General features: G+C 36.4%; 1 protein-coding gene across 1 annotated transcript in view; it reads right to left on the bottom strand.

Annotated features, from left to right (window-relative positions):
- Positions 1–1175: 1175 nt before the first annotated feature.
- Positions 1176–17516, bottom strand: part of SWT1 (SWT1 RNA endoribonuclease homolog) — an 86085-nt gene continuing 69744 nt past the window's right edge. Inside the window, exons 17-18 of the mRNA XM_007451142.1 lie at positions 14782–14846; positions 1176–1580 (exon numbers count right to left, since the gene is read on the bottom strand). Coding sequence (XP_007451204.1) covers positions 1451–1580; positions 14782–14846 — 195 coding nt within the window. The 3' untranslated portion in view covers positions 1176–1450. The remainder of the gene's footprint in view (positions 1581–14781; positions 14847–17516) is intronic.

The raw sequence follows: 17516 nt of genomic DNA, 5'->3' as shown, positions 1-17516 counted from the left end.
TCCACATGCATAGGGTGAAATACGTAGAAGTATTCAGATGATAGGAGTGAAAAGAAATTTCCTAAAAAGTATAACATATTAAAAAGGTAAGAGAGAAAAAGGGAGGTAATGAAGCACAGCAGGGAATTCCCTGGCGGCCCAGGGGTTAGGACTCTGTTCTTTCACTGCAGTGGCCCACGGTTCAATCCCTAGTCAGGGAACTAAGATCCTGCAAGCTGCGACCAAAACAACAACAGCAACAAAAACAAAGCAGGGCAAAACTCAATAACAACTAGAAGCAGCTGAGGGATAAAAGTCTGAAGAAATCTTTGGTAGGGGGAGGGGATGGAAAAGGAAAGAGGCAGACAGCAGAGGTGCTCTGGAAGCTTCTCCTTCTACCCAGGCTCATATCCCTGAGGGTACTTTGAGCCCCAGGAGGAGGTGTGGCTTTCTAAGCAAACAAAGCTCATCGGATCCTTCTTCCTGCTAGTGGGCATCCTGCATAGTTCTCTTTCATTGGAGGTTCACTTTTATAATCATACCTGTATGCAGTTCAGAAACAAAATTTGGAAGTAAAATGAAAAAATCACTAAAAATAATTCATTGCTTTTTAAAAAAAATAACATTTATAATAGAATACCAAATTAGATTTAATCTAATGTATTAACAAAAGCATAATATACTTTAGTAAACAAGGATTTCCATAGATGGGATTTATAACTAAAGAAGTCAGTTAAACACTTGGTTTAGCCAGGGGCAAACATCAGCCACTGCTACCTGATGAATCCATGCTGTTTCACATTTAAGAGGACACTGAGCAGAGGGGTCTCCCTGTTTATCCCATGAGAAATGCACTGAGAAGTGACAAGGCCAGGGAAGAAAAGAGGCTACTGTAGCAAGTTGGAGCCAAAGTCAAAATTCTACTTCCCTTACCTTGGGGGAAGTAGAAGGGATACGTATTACGTATTGTGTCTACATGGAAGACAGTCTGATCATAAAACAGCCCAGGGTAAGATTTCTCTTGTGGAATGTGGTGAGCATGGTCATGTCCTAATTCTTTCTTGAGGTTTGGAAACGTCTGTGGTCACATACCCACATTTATTGTTGAGACAGATGCTAACACTGTGTCCTGGGCCTTCCTCAGATGCCGCAGTGGCTCTTGCCCTAAGATGACCAAAAAGATGGCTCTCCTTTCCTTAGACACACTGGCTCAGTATTAGGAGTAGAGGTAGGGAGGTAAAGTCAACTTCAGACGAGTTGAGTTCACAGTTTATCCCACAATGGACACATTAGAACCTCAGTGAGATTGTCAGTAATAGGCAATCATCTTTTTGTACTTATGAGACATTGACATTTGAGACATTTCTTAAGACATTTCTTGCAAGTCTCCCGGGTTTGGCACAAAAGGTTGAAAGCTACTCTGTTGTTCCTGAAGACAGATGCAGTTCCTTCTAAGTTACAAAATCAGCACTTAGGTTCTATAGTTGAGCATGTCTTCACACCATCCCCTGTTTTTGGCCTCCATATAGACGGAGGCATTGCACTGTTGCATGGTACGTTCCATCTCAACCAGTTGGCGGCATCCGATGGTTAACTTTTCCCTAGGGGATAAAGAAATTTTATATCACTACAAGACAGCTAGTCAGATAAATGAAAAAAATCTTAATACAACAGGAGAACACTGGGATTTGAAATACATTATTTGATAGCGAAAATGCCAAAGTTATGGATCCTTAGCCCAAACCAAACAACATGGGAGGATAAGCACTTAGCAGCACGGGTTCGCAGACAGTCAACATGGAGATGATTTTGGTGCAATTCCTTCACTCAGGAATAAAGCTTCCCATGGCAGACTTGCTGTCAACAAGAACGCTGTGGAGTAGATCACATATTTTTGTTTTATTTGGCTTGAGAGTTAGAGAACAGGTAAACTGGAGGATACTAAGAGGGTGCACCTCCAGACAGGAACAGACACCTGCAAGGGGACAGGAAGTTGACAGAGCTTCAACTCTTAAAGAGAATTGTCAAGATAGGTAACCTAGTCATTAACAAATGAATACTAGATAATTACTCTAAACCAGAGGTGGGGAAGCAGGGAGTAAAGGCCTGATATTTGCCATGACTACTCACAATTTTATCTAAGATGAAGCCTGGCTGGACTCTCAAAAGCTGACAGGAGGCCTACAAGCTGTGAGGTCTTTATCGGTTAGAGCACCCATCCATTATACATGGTGTCTATAGAGTTCAAATCTCATGGAAACCTATTTAAATCTATTGAGAGATGGTCTACATAAGTTCATGAAGAATACCCAGTACCCAGTACAGCATCTGGTATATAAAGGTGTCCAAGAAATGGCAGTTATGAAAATTACACTGTTATGACTGCTTTGGCTTCTAAGATTGCTCTGAACCATGTTCAGAGTGTCGGGGAGGACTTCCAGCTACCTTTGCACACTGCCCCTCCTCTGCCCCTCCACCCTCACGGATCCCTTGATGCAGGGTACGAAGAAAAAAGAAGTCAATCAGAGCTCAAGGACTAGGATGAGAGCTAGGCGCCGCAGCAAAGTAAATACACTGTATTTTGAGCAGCCTCACTTCCTGAAGACGTGTGGCTTCCCTGGGGCTGGCTAAAACCTGACTTTTGGCTTTGTGTTACTCTAGTCCTGTTTCCTGCATTTGGAGTGCTTAAAATCAGTGTTATGTCGTTGCCAGTTCTTTACAACTGCTCAGAAAATGATTTTCCGAAGACCCTAAGAGGTCCAAAATTGGAGAGATGTAAAATGTCTTCTTATAAACTTGAAAATGAAATAAAAAGGGCAGGCCCCTATTCCTGTTCTTGGTTACTTATTCCACATGTGGAAGAAAATTCCTTTAGTAACTAGACTTTTAATCTATTTCGATGTCTTTTCTTTTTCTCCTCTTTTCTCCTCCTCTCATAGTTAAGAGGAGAGCCCTATCCCCTCTTTTCGTCCTAATGGCATTTGGTTTTATTTGTGCGAGTCAGCATTCGGACAATGGATTATCACCTACAGATTCTGTTTCCTGCATCAAGTTGTCACTGCTGGCTGAGGAAAGTACCAGGTGTTTTTCATCACATGTGTTGGGTCTATATTAGACTATGAAGATAGTAACTCTTGAGTTCCTTTTCCCTGTGGATTATATGTAGAATGGCAGAATATTAACACTTTTGTCTACCATTCTGTAGCATCCCCAATGAATCATCTCACCTTGGCTTTCACCTCTTGGTGATGAGATATTTACAACTGAGAGAAAGGCCATTACGTATTTTGATATCTCTTAATTGCTAGAAAGTTCTTCCTTTACATTGGGCCTTAAAAAAATACCTATCTCACCTGTCTGCCTAAATTAAAACAAAACAAAAAGTTGCTATTCTTATTTCTTCCAATAGTACAAATATTTTATGTCCCTTATAGTGACCCTATTTCTCTTTTCCAAACTAAACAATCCCAACTCCTAATCCTTCCTGGAACAAAGCTCGAGACTGGAGGTTGCTTCTAGTTCTGCAATTCTATATTGCTCATGAAACTTCTAGAGAACTGCCACTGTCTTTCTAAATGGTCCTATTATGAGTATCAAACTTAATTTGACCAAATCTCAGATGGGTCGAAATAACTGGAAATTTGATCAGATCAATTAAAAAATAATTCCAGTGGTTATCTGACTCATTTCCATAGCTTGTTTTGTCAAAGTGGCATGGCAGTAGTGAATTTAAGTGCCCTAACTCCAATATTTGATGCAGTTTTTCCAAAATCCTTTTTAGGTACAAGAAAAAAGTCTACAATGGATATGTTTTACAACTCTTTCAATGTTTCTATACATTTTCAATGTGCATCTCAAATAAAGGAAAAGTGGAATACAGTGTAGTGTATATAAAAACAGTATATAAACAGTTTCTGATTCAGAAGGTCTGGGCTGGAGCCTTAGAGTTTGCATTCCTTGCAAGTTCCCAGGTGGTGCTGACACTCAGGTCCAGGAACCACAGCTCTAGTGTAATCTAGAAGATACTACCATGGAGCCAATTCCTGGAGTCAGAAAGCAGTAATCCCTGAAAGCACCTGCTAGAAGGAAAACAAAGCTCCTCCTGATACACATGCCTCAGGCGGCATATTATCTGGATACGCCAGGTACTTTATGGAGCTGATGTCACAAACTAATGTGCATTTCACATAGAAAAAATGACCTTAGAGACTTGTCTTGCAAACATGTCAGAACATTCTGTCAAACAAAGTGAATTAAATACTGTTCCTAACTTATTTCTCATATATGTAGAAGATATCACACACAAGATATTTGTTTGATAATCTTGTTATAATTTACCATCCTGGATTTTCTGAGCAAACTCCTCATCTGCTCAGGGTAAGCAGTGCTCAGACCCCACTGGCAAGAGCAAAAGCTATAACAAAGAACCTACAAACTGCAGAAGACAGAAAACACTGATTTATACATATAAACACCAAGGTTCTACTGTGTCACAGAATTCAACTTTTGATCAAAGCTACTTTCAATCTGAAACCTTAATTACTTGCTTTATCAGAACCTACAAAATAGTTTTCTGTTCTTGAGCTACTTAATTTCCTCCCTATTGCAATAAATATGGTGCTGGGCACATCAATAGCCTCTTCCTTCACAAGGAACACTTTACAAATCAAAAACAAAGATTAGCAAATTCATACAATCTAAGTAACTGTCTGTGCCAAGTTAAATCATTCTTCTGTTTTCACCTCTGAGTCACAGGGAAACTCTGCTACCTCGTATCTATTGTGTTTGGCTCTGTGTCTAGTATAGACTACTGAAACAAAAAGAACCTCTGTCTTCTGGCAGCTTACGTGAGCTGTGGAGTACACCAGAGGCTAATATGGGAGGGACCATTCACTGAAAATATGGCAAATAATTTCAAGACAAACAACAGAGTAAAAAATCTAAAAGCTAATAACCAAAAGCCCGTTGAACAGCAATCCCCATTTTCCAATGCATTCAAGATATTAGATGTATTTGATTCCTCTTAAAACTCACAATTTTAGGATATAAGAGGGAGCTTATTAATTAATATCATAATTCAAATCCCTGGCATAGTAAGTGGAAGGAAAACAAAGAAGAGAAAAGTGGGTACTACCACTCTAACTTTGAACGTTCAAGCTTTACCCGTGCACTCCTCCCCCCTGCAAAAAACAAACAAACAAAAAACCAAAACCTCCAAAGTATTTAAACAGTAAGCTGAAGTCAAAATAATTTTAGACATTTGATTGAAACCATCCTGCAAGGGACTGTGCCCTCCAAGTTATATATGGTGACCTTTCTACACCTTCAAAAGTATCACTAAGGTTGGAAGACATTATATTTTTGATACAAATCTCATGTACACAAACCTTTAAATGTGGATTATTTGTAAAGATATATAAATATGAGTACAACTGATTAACTGAGAGTCTGAACATCAGGGTAAAAAAACCATTTTCACCCCCAGCTACAACAGATAATGCATGCCCCACTGGCTTCAGATTTTCTTAGAAAACTTATTTTAATCTAGTGAGTGAGTGAATTTTCATAGTTATGCTGCCTAGTAACATTTGTGTATGATTATCAGTCCTAGTGTCTTGATATCATCAAATATGTTTATCAATCTAGAGTTTTACCAGTAATTAACTGTCACCATGTCTTCTCATACAATTTTATAGCTATGCAAATATATCTGCAAATTACAAATGGCAAATAAACTGTGGTTTAGTGATACAGTGGCACATTACATAGCCATAAAAATACCATCAGTTCTGTTACAGCTCTTGTTTAGAACACAAGAATTTGCTGCAACACCATTAATACATTAAGGAACAATCGGAGCACAACAAAAATTTCGCATTTTCTTAAACAAGATTTCAACAGTGAAAAATGCTAGATGAACACAGAAAACTGCACCGCAGCTGAACCAAACTGCTTAGGAATACACACAATACACACATGCATGTACTTCAAATATGTACCAGCTACCTCAGCTTTCCTCCTGTTATGAGCCACAACTATTCATATCTGGTGCTACACCCTTATATCCAATTTCAGATTCTACCACATCACACTAATCCACAGGCTACAACCTTTCCTATGATCATGTCCATAGCAAACTTCACCTTCTTTTAAAGGTAAAGTGTTACAAATGTGTCCTAAAATGTGTAAAACGGATACTATTTAGATTAGGTTCCTATCTTTTTTTCAATGTCCTTTATTAAGTTTTTTGGTTTTTTCGGTATGCAGGCCTCTCACTGTTGTGGCCTCTCCCATTGCAGAACACAGGCTCCGGACGCACAGGCCCAGTGGCCATGGCTCACGGGCCCAGCCGCTCCACAGCATGTGGGATCTTCCCAGACCGGGGCACAAACCCATGTCCCTTGCATCATCAGCAGGTGGACTCTCAACCACTGCGCCACCAGGGAAGCTCCCTTATTAAGTTTGTGAGTGATGTACCCCAACTCCACCTTTTCTACGAGACCCGTGGCTTTTATTGCATGCATTTGCATAGTTCAGTATACAGTATGTAATCTGCATAACAGTGATACTTAGGAACACATATGTCACGTTATAATAGAACTGAGTGTAAACTGACTATTGCTCCATGCCTCAAAGTGGATGAATTGCAATGTTGAAATAAGGAACAATACGAAGAGGGCAGACAGCAGAAGCAAGAAGAACAATTCTGCAGCCAGTGGAAGGAAAACCACATTCGCAGAAAGACAGACAAAATGAAAAGGCAGAGAACTTTGTACCAGATGAAGTAACAAGCTAAAACCCCATAAAAACAACTAAATGAAGTGGAGATAGCAACCTTCCAGAAAAAGAATTCAGAATAATAACAGTGAAGATGATCCAGGACCTCGGAAAAAGAATGGAGGCAAAGATTGAGAAGATGCGAGAAATGTTTAACAAAGACCTAGAAGAATTAAAGAACAAACAGAGATGAACAATACAATAACGGAAATGAAAACTACACTAGAAGGAATCAATAGCAGGATAACTGAGGCAAAAGAACGGATAAGTGACCTGGAAGACAGAACGGTGGAATTCACTGCTGCAGAACGGAATAAAGAAAAAACAATGAAAAGAAATGAAGACAGCCTAAGAGACCTTTGGGACAACATTAAGTGCAACAACATTCGCATTTATAGGGGTCCCAGAAGGAGAATAGAGAGAGAAAGGATCTGAGAAAATACTTGAAAAGATTACAGTCGAAAACGTCCCTAACATGGTTAGGAAATAGCCACCCAAGTCCAGGAAGTGCAAAGAATCCCAGGCAGGATAAACCCAAGGAGAAACAGGCTGAGACACATAGTAATCAAATTGACAAAAATTAAAGACAAAGAAAAATTATTGAAAGCAACAAGGAAAAAAAAACAAATAACATACGTGGGAACTCCCATAAGGTTAACAGCTGATTTCTCAGCAGAAACTCTATAAGCCAGAAGAGAGCAGCACGATTTACTTAAAGTGATGAAAGGGAAGAACCTACAACCAAGATTACTCTACCCGGCAAGGATCTCATTCAGATTCGACAGAGAAATCAAAAGCTTTACAGACAAGCAAAAGTTAAGAGAATTCAGCACCACCAAATCAGCTCCACAACAAATGCTAAAGGAAATTCTCTAAGAGGGAGACACAAAAGAAGAAAAGGAACAACAAACACATACCCATAACAATAAAGAAAATGGTAACAGGAACATACACATCGATAATTACCTTAAATGTGAATGGATTAAATGCTCCAACCAAAACACACAGGCTCCCTGAATGGATACAAAAACAAGACCCATACATAGGCTGTCTACAAGAGACCCACATCAGACCTAGGGACACATACAGACTGAAAGTGAGGGGATGGAAAAAGATATTACATGCAAGTGGAAATCAAAATAAAGCTGGAGTAGCAATACTCAGATAAAATAGACTTAAAAACAAAGAATGTTCAAGAGACAAGGAAGGACACTACATAATGATCAAGAGATCAATCCAAGAAGATATAACAGTTATAAATATATATGCACCCAACATAGAAGCAACTCAATACACAAGGCAACTGCTAACAGCTATAAAAGAGGAAACTGACAGTAACACAACAATAGCAGGGGACATTAACACCTCCCTTACTCCAATGGACAGATCATCCAGACAGAAAATTAATAAAGAAACACAAGCTTTAAATGACATAATAGACCAGATAGATTTAATTGATATTTATAGGACATTCCATCCCAAAACAGCAGATTACACTTTCTCCTCAAGTGCACATGGAACATCCTCCAGGATAGATCACATCTTGGGTCACAAATCAAGTCTTGGTAAATTTAAGAAAACAGAAATCATATCAAGCATCTTTTCCGACCACAACGCTGTAAGATTAGAAATCAATTACTGGGAAAAAAACGTAAAAAAACACAAACACAGAGAGGTTAAACAATACGTTACTAAATAACCAAGAGATCACCGAAGAAATCAAAGAGGAAACAAAAAAATACCTAGAGAAAAAAGACAACGAAAACATGATGATCCAAAACCTATGGGATGCACCAAAAGCAGTTCTAAGAGGGAAGATTGTAGCAATACAAGCCTACCTCAAGAAACAAGAGAAGTCTCAAAAAAACAATCTAACCTTACACCCAAAGGAACCAGAGAAAGAACAAACAAAACCCAAAGTTAGTGGAAGGAAAGAAATCATAAAGATCAGAGCAGAAATAAATGAAATAGAAACAAAGAAAACAATAGCAAAGATCAATAAAACTAAAAGCTGGTTCTTTGAGAAGGTAAACAAAATTGATAAACCTTTAGCCAGACTCATCAAGAAAAAGAGGGAGAGGACTCAAATCAATAAAATTAGAAATGAAAAAGGAGAAGTTACAACAGACACCGCAGAAATACAAAGCATAAGAGACTACTACAAGCAATTCTATGCCAAGAAAACGGACAATCTGGAAGAAATGGACAAATTCTTAGAAAGGTAAAACCTTCCAAGACTGAATCAGGAAGAAACAGAAAATATGAAGAGACCAATCTCAAGTAATGAAATGGAAACTGTGATTAAAAATCTTTCAATGAACAAAAGTCTAGGACCAGATGGCTTCACAGGTGAATTCTATCAAACATTAAGAGAAGAGCTAACACCCGTCCTTCTCAAACTCTTCCAAAAAACTGCAGAGGAAGGAACACTCCCAAACTCATTCTATGAGGCCACCATCACCCTGATACCAAAACCAGATAAGGATACTACTAAAAAAGAAAATTACAGACCAATATCACTGATGAATATAGATGCAAAAATCCTCAACAAAATACTAGCAAACAGAATCCAACAACGCATTAAAAGGACCATACACCCTGATCAAGTGGGATTTATCCCAGGGATGCAAGGATTGTTCAATATATGCAAATCAATCAATGTGATACACCATATTAACAAATTGAAGAAGAAAAACCATATGATCATCTCGATAGATGCAGAAAAAGCTTCTGACAAAATTCAACACCCACTTATGATAAAAACTCTCCAGAAAGCAGGCATAGAGGGAACCTACCTCAACATAATAAAGGCCATATACAACAAACCCACAGCAAACATCATTCTCAATGGTGAAAAACTGAAAGCATTTCCTCTAATATCAGGAACAAGAAAAGGATGTCCACTCTAGCCACTATTACTCAACATAGTTTTGGAAGTCCTAGCCACTGCAATCAGAGAAGTAAAAGAAATAAAAGGAATACAATGGAAAAGAAGAAGTAAAACTGGCACTGTTTGCAGATGACATGATACTATACATAGAGAATCCTAAAGATGTCACCAGAAAACTACTAGAGCTAATCAATGAATATGGTAAAGTTGCAGGATACTAAATTAATGCACAGAAATCTCTCGCATTCCTATACACTAACAACAAAAGATCAGAAAGAGAATTAAGGAAACAATCCCATTCACCACTGCAACAAAAATAATAAAATACCTAGGAATAAACCTACCTAAGGAGGTAAACGACCGGTACTCAGAAAACTATAAGACACTGATGAAAGAAATCAAGATGACACAAACAGATGGAGAGATATACCATGTTCTTGGATTGGAAGAATCAATATTGTGAAAATGACTATACTACCCAAAGCAATCTACAGATTCAATGCAATCCCTATCAAATTACCAATGGCATTTTTTTACAGAACTGTAACAAAAAATCTTAAAATTTGTATGGAGACACAAAAGACCCCAAATAGACAAAGCAGTCTTGTGGGAAGAAAACGGAGGTGGAGGAATCAAGACTCCCTGACTTCAGACTATACTACAAAGCTACAGTAATCAAGACAATATGGTATTGGCACAAAAATAGAAATATAGATCAATGGAACAGGAGAGAAAGCCTAGAGAGGAACCCATGCACCTATGGTCAACTAATCTATGACAAAGGAAGCAAGGATATACCATGGAGAAAAGACAGTCTTTTCAATAAGTGGTGCTGGGGAAACTGGACAGCTACATGTAAAAGAATGAAATTAGAACACTCTCTAACACCATACACAAAAATAAACTCAAAATGGATTAAAGACCTAAATGTAAGACCAGACACTATAAAACACTTAGAGGAAAATATAGGAAGAACACTCTTTGACATAAATCACAGCAAGATCTTTTTTGATCCACCTCCTAGAGTAATGGAAATAAGAACAAAAATAAACAAATGGGACCTAATGAAACTTAAAAGCTTTTGCAAAGCAAAGGAAACTACAAACAAGACCAAAAGACAACCCTCAGAATGGGAGAAAATATTTGCAAACGAATCAACAGACAAAGGATTAATCTCCAAAATATATAAACAGCTCATGCAGCTCAATATTAAAAAAACAAACAACCCAGTCCAAAAATGGGCAGAAGACCTAAATAGACATTTCTCCAAAGACATACAGATGGCCAAGAAGCACATGAAAAGCTGCTCAACATCACTAATTATTAGAGAAATGCAAATCAAAACTACAATGAAGTATCACCTCACACCAGTTAGAATGGGCAACATCAGAAAATCTACAAACAACAAATGCTGGAGAGGGTGTGGAGAACAGGGAACCCTCTTGCACTGTTGGTGGGAATGTAAATTGGTCCAGCCACTATGGAGAACAGTATGGAGGTTCCTTAAAAAACCAAAAATAGAATTACCATAGGACCCAGCAATCCCACTACTGGGCATATACCCAGAGAAAACCATAATTCAAAAATACACATGCACCCCAATGTTCATTACAGCACTATTTACAATAGCCAGGTCATGAAAGCAACCTAAACGCCCATCGACAGACAAACGGATAAAGAAGTTGTGGTACATATATACAATGGAATATTACTCAGCCATAAAAAGCAACGAAATTGGGTCATTTGTAGAGATGTGGATGGATCTAGAGACTGTCATACAGAGTGAAGTAAGTCAGAAATAGAAAAACAAATATTGTATATTAACGCATATATGTGGAACCTAGAAAAATGGTACAGATGAACCGGTTTGCAGGGCAGAAATGGAGACACAGATGTAGAGAACAAACGTATGGACACGAAGCGGGGAAAGTGGCGGGGGTGGTGGTGGTGGTAGGATGAATTGGGAGATTGGGATTGACATATATACACTAATATGTATAAAATAGATAACTGATAAGAACCTGCTGTATAAAAAAATAAAATAAAATTCAAAAATTCAAAAAATAAATAAAAACAAAATAAGCCTTGATTTCCCATTCATATCATCTGAGAGGGTCCCTTTAAAGATGGAGGCTGATGGAAAATTTGAAAATGGCTATCACTTGTAGAATATATGACCACCATTATTGTATGTAATATTTGTTTGTTTTTTGGCTGTCTTTCCTCCCCATCCACCAGCCCCCTTCCCCTCCTTTAACATGAGCTAAAGGGCAGAATGGTGTGATGGGAAAAAGAAAAGAAAAATTTTGGTAAAGCTAGTATTTTGATAAGAACCCTAAATACTTCTTTATACATTACTAGTTTTGAAAATAAACTAAAAGAATCTTTGGGGAGAAGAATTTGTCAACAGATTATCAAGATCTTTTAAGATGTTCATAGTCTAAATAAATAGAAACATGGTCAAAGATTTCTGCAGATACTGAACACAGTATTACATAAAGTGGTTTAAAAATGGAAATATGGTCAATGTCCAACATTTAAGGAAATACTTAACTGAATCATGGTACATTTAGACAATGTAAGTATATATAGACATTAAAAATGATGCTTGTTGAGATTCTGGTTACAGAGGTGTGGGTTGTTGAGGTTTGTTAAGTTGGAAAATAAAGAGTATACAGAACCATACATATACAGTATAATCTATGTAAAAGTACATTAAAAAATGAAATTTATCTGCAATGTCTGCATTTTTATAAGCATGTATTATATTGATTACATAATAAATAAAATTTTTAAGTAAAAACAAACAAACAAAACAATACGGATCAATGGAACAGAATAGAGAGCCCAGAAATAAATCCACACACCAGTGGACAATTAATCTTCTACAAAGGAGGCAAGAATATACAGTGGGGTAAAAACAGTCTCTTCAGCAAGTGAGGTTGGGAAGGTTGGACAGCCGCATGTAAACCAATGAAGCTAGAACACACCCTCACACCATACACAAAAATAAACTCAACATGGCTTAAAGACTTAAATATAAGACAATACACCATAAAACTCCCAGAAGAAAACATAGGCAAGACATTCTCTGACATAAATCGTAGCAATGTTTTCTTTGGCCAGTCTCCCAAGGCAAGCAACAGAAATAAAAGCAAATATAAACAAATGGGACCTAATCAAACTTATAAGCTTTTGCACAGCAAAGGAAACCATAAACAAAATGAAAAGACAACCTACAGAATGGGAGAAAATATTGGCAAATGATGCGACTGGCAACAGCTTACTTTCCAAAGTATACAAACAGCTCATACAACTCAACAACAACAAAAACAAACAACCCAATCGAAAAATGGGCAGAAGACCTAAATAGACATTTCTCCAAAGAAGACATACAGATGGCCAGTAGGCACATGAAAAGATGCTCATCATCCCCAATTATTAGAGAAATGCAAATCAAAACTACAATGAGGTACCATCTCACACCAGTCAGAATGGAAATGGGTGTGGAGAAAAGGGAACCCTTTTACACTGTTGGTGGGAATGTAAATTGGTGCAGCCACCGTGGAAAACAGTATGGAGGTTCTTCAAAAAACTAAAAATAGAGTTGCCATATGATCCAGCAATCCCACTCCTGGGCATACACCCAGACAAAGCTATAATTTGAAAAGATACATGCACCCCTGTGTTCACAGCAGTACTATTTACAATAGCCAAGACATGGATACAACCTAAATGTCCACTGACAAATGAATGGAGAAAGATGTGGTATACACATACACACACACACACACACACACACACACAAACACATAATGGAATATTACTCAGCCATAAAAAAGAAGGAAATAATGCTATTTGCAGCAACAGGAATGGACCTTTTAAGTGAAGTCAGTCAGAAAGACAAATACTGTATGATATCACTTACATGTGGAATCTAAAATATGACACAAATGAACATATCTTTGAAACAAAAACAGACTCATAGATACAGAGAACAGACTTGTGTTTGCCAAGGGGGAGGTGGGGTGGGGGAGGGAAGGATTGGGAGTTGGGGGTTAGCAGATGCAAACTATTACATTTAGAATGGACAAACAACAAGGTCCTACCATATAACACAGAGAACTATATTCGATATCCTGTGATAAACCATAATGGAAAAGAATATGAAAAAGAATATAAATATATATGTATAACTGAGTCACTTTGCTGTACAGCAGAAATTAACACAACACTGTAAATCAACTGTACTTCAATAAAATTATATTAAAAAAACAATATGGGTTGGGGGTTGGGGGCACGGGGTACGGGACTGGAGGGCAACCCTGGAAGGGTTAAATGGGTATTTAATCCTCATGAATTTGTCTGCCTTGGCCCAGGACTGAAGGGCTCTACACCTATACCCTGTGCATACTACGTATATATCCCCACTAAGGAGAAAATGGGAGGGAGGATACAAATAAGGGTGGGTAAAGGTCTATTTTATCAACTGAATGGCAGGCATATGAGTATTCTTTATACCAGTTCTTCAAAACATAGACACGTGATTTGCCTTTTGAATTCTCGTCCTTATGAGAGTGTACAACAGTTTTCCATAGATATGTAACATGGGATTATTGAGACTAAATGCAAAAGAAGCAATGAGAATCTACTTGTCTTCTGTTAAGTCAGACATTAAGAGATTTGCAAAAATCTCTTACAACGCCATGCTTGTAAGTAATATTTTGTGTTTGGGAAAAATTATTTTCATAATTATGTTACTTATCATAACATGTAATTAGCTGTAATTTTTAAATGAATATTTTTAAATTTCTCAATTCTAATTTCTAATACAGTAAATATAGATAGATAAGACCCACATAAACAAAAGCTCTTAGGGGTGTTCAGTATTTTTTAAAAATATAAAGGAGCCTTGATGCCCCAAAGCTTGAGAACCACTTTCAAACTTAAACTTGCTATGTGCATACATACATACACACACAGCTCTCACATATGTATATTTCATATTTAGAAAGGTTACAAAAAATCATAGTTTAGTGAAGACGTAAAAAGAACCCTTCAGCACCACCACCAAGTGGTGCTATATATGGTAAAAGCGTGTTACACTGATATATCTACACACAGATATGACTTACCGATACTCAGCCTGTGAAACACAATCATAAAGTTCCTGGGCAGTAAATTTGACATTTTTATTTACCTGAAAAGAACCAAGATATAGCTATTTAAAATGCATATTAAGTCAAATGAGTGGTGAGAGCACAATAAGAATGGCCCATATTTTCAGGAAGCAGAATGTCAAGTTTCTAGTTTTTGCATAAAAAGGACTAAATAATAACAATTAGAAGATCAGTGACCATAATACTAACCCTGAACTATGTGTAAAAATATTAGTCCTATTGTTACAACTTAATCTGTTCACAGAACCAGAAGAAGTGAGATGGTCCTGGGGTTAGTGGGAATCTCAACAAAGCAGATGATCATTTTATACATCAAACGGACAGAAAAAAATGTATAGTACATGAAACACTAAATTCTACCACTACTGGCTCTTATCAACAGATTCATGCATCAATTAGGCTAACCCTAATGTACTTATTCAACATTTATTTTCTGGGAAAAGTAAATAAATTGTTAAAAAAAATTTTAACAGCTGTACTTAAAAGACTAGAGTAGATTTGGGGTTCCATAGGTAGACTACTGTAAGCAGAATCAGCCAGCTCTTGTTTATTTCATGAACAATAGAAATAATTCAAGCTGAAAGAAAAAGTTAAATATTCAACTCTAACAACATTTGAATACTATGATTGACAATTCTGAAAGTTATTACTGAATAACTTTCATTTAAACACTAAGGTTATAAACTGTGTGGAAAGATCTACCTGTTTAGGAAAAAGCCTGATTTATAGACATTTTCTATAGAAATGTGTTTTTCAGACTACTGAGGTCTAAGTATTTAAACTAATATGTTTAAGTTTATAAATATTATAATTCAGAGACAATTTACAACACTATAAATATAAAAGTCCTTCATCATACAAAAACTTGTTGTGGCACACATGTGGAGAACACACTGAAGGAATCCTGTATTTCTTGCGACTTACCACTGATTTAGACAGTATTGTACTTACGTTGCAAGGAAGAATCTGGAAATTTGTAGAAGGAAATTCTTTTTATCAGATTACTCAAGATATAACCCAGTGTCTAAGTTTTTAGAAATTCTGTATTAGTGAAGGGAAACTAAATGAGACTATCTTCTATTCAATTTACTTTTAAAAATACTCAAGCTATTATTAGCCATATGCAGTTTTTTGATGAGGAAAAATCCTCCTACCCAGATTTAATTAACACTACTTTAAAGATTTATATCATGAAAGTCTTCCATAGATTTTAGGGTTTTGCTTATTTGCAAAAGTTCTATGAGCTTCCTCAGTATTTTCATAAGGTCACCGTATTTGTATAGAAAATGTTCCATTCACTGAAGGTTAAAAACACATAGTTTTTAAATATAACATTTGAAATGTATATAATCCTAAATTTTCACTTAAAATTAGGATTATATATTTATATACAATTTAATGTTATTTAATTATACATATTTACTATTTAATGATTTATGAAATTGGTGTATAATTGATCATGATTAATTTTTTAAGTACTTTATAATTTTTATTAAAATAATCTTCCAAAGATGTTCTAAAATATACATTTAGAGTTAACTTATCGACCAGTCCAATTCCTATTTCTTTACATGTTCTTCCCTGGTCTCAAGGGCCTTTGATATTTTCACTATTGCCCCAACATGCTAGGACCTATAATGTATCCAAACTTAGGCCAGCAAATTTCAACAATCAACACTGCAGATCTTTGATCAGAAGATGAATGGAATAATCTATTCTCTATCAACTGCTAAGAAAAATCAGCTGAAGAACTGATTTTGAACCTGATATAATATGAATACAAAATAGTTTTTGAAGCCATTCGTAGATTTTTAGCAAAAAGTATCTAGATTTATCTTTACTTTAAAAAACAATCATCCACGTATATTTAGACACTTATCCCAGAACGTGGCTGGAGTGTAAGTGTGATGTGGCTCCAGGTTACAGCAGATGACTTATAAAGTAGGCAGTTAATCTACTACTAATAAAGGAAAACTGAAACACAAATTCATGACATACATCACAGGTTCTAGCCTGAAATATACCATTTCATTCTATTCATTAATTTTGATACAAGACATTTTAAATTACTCATATTGGGACATTTTAAATTACGCTATTAAATATCATTTAATAATTCCCAGAAAACAAATAGCTAAAAGATGCCTCCCCCTCAGTAAACGTTAGAGTTGTGATTGTAAATGGATTATGGAATTGGTGTCGTTCTTAGCTGTACTATTTACAGTGAATGCCAAATATCAGAAATGACTATATTATTTTTAATTCTTAAAAAATCAAGATCAGAAGGCAAAGGTTAAGTATAAAAATAGCCAAACATCTTAAAAAATTTAAATGGTTGTATCACTGTTTATGATGTGAGACAAATATATCCAATGTAGTAACTGGTACTGGGGAGGAAGTTCTGCTAAGAGAAATACTTTCAAAATCTGGGACTCAGATCCACATATTCTTATAAATAGCAAGTTGGGTATTTTCTCCTGATGCTCTCAGCAACAGAACGCACTAAATCCAAAGAAGACCTATATATCAGATTTTTCAAGGATATGTGATTTTAAAATTGTCCCCATTGTTTCCACAAATATATTTTTATTGAATTTGAAATTCAGAAAGTATAATGAAATAATTATTTCACTGAATCATCTCAAAAGAGATGATTTAAAAAGTACACGTAACTTTTAAAAAGTACATGT

This window comes from Lipotes vexillifer, unplaced genomic scaffold (assembly GCF_000442215.2).
Source record: "Lipotes vexillifer unplaced genomic scaffold, Lipotes_vexillifer_v1.1 scaffold343, whole genome shotgun sequence".
NCBI lineage: Eukaryota > Metazoa > Chordata > Mammalia > Artiodactyla > Lipotidae > Lipotes > Lipotes vexillifer.
This window is presented reverse-complemented; position numbering and strand designations above follow the sequence as displayed.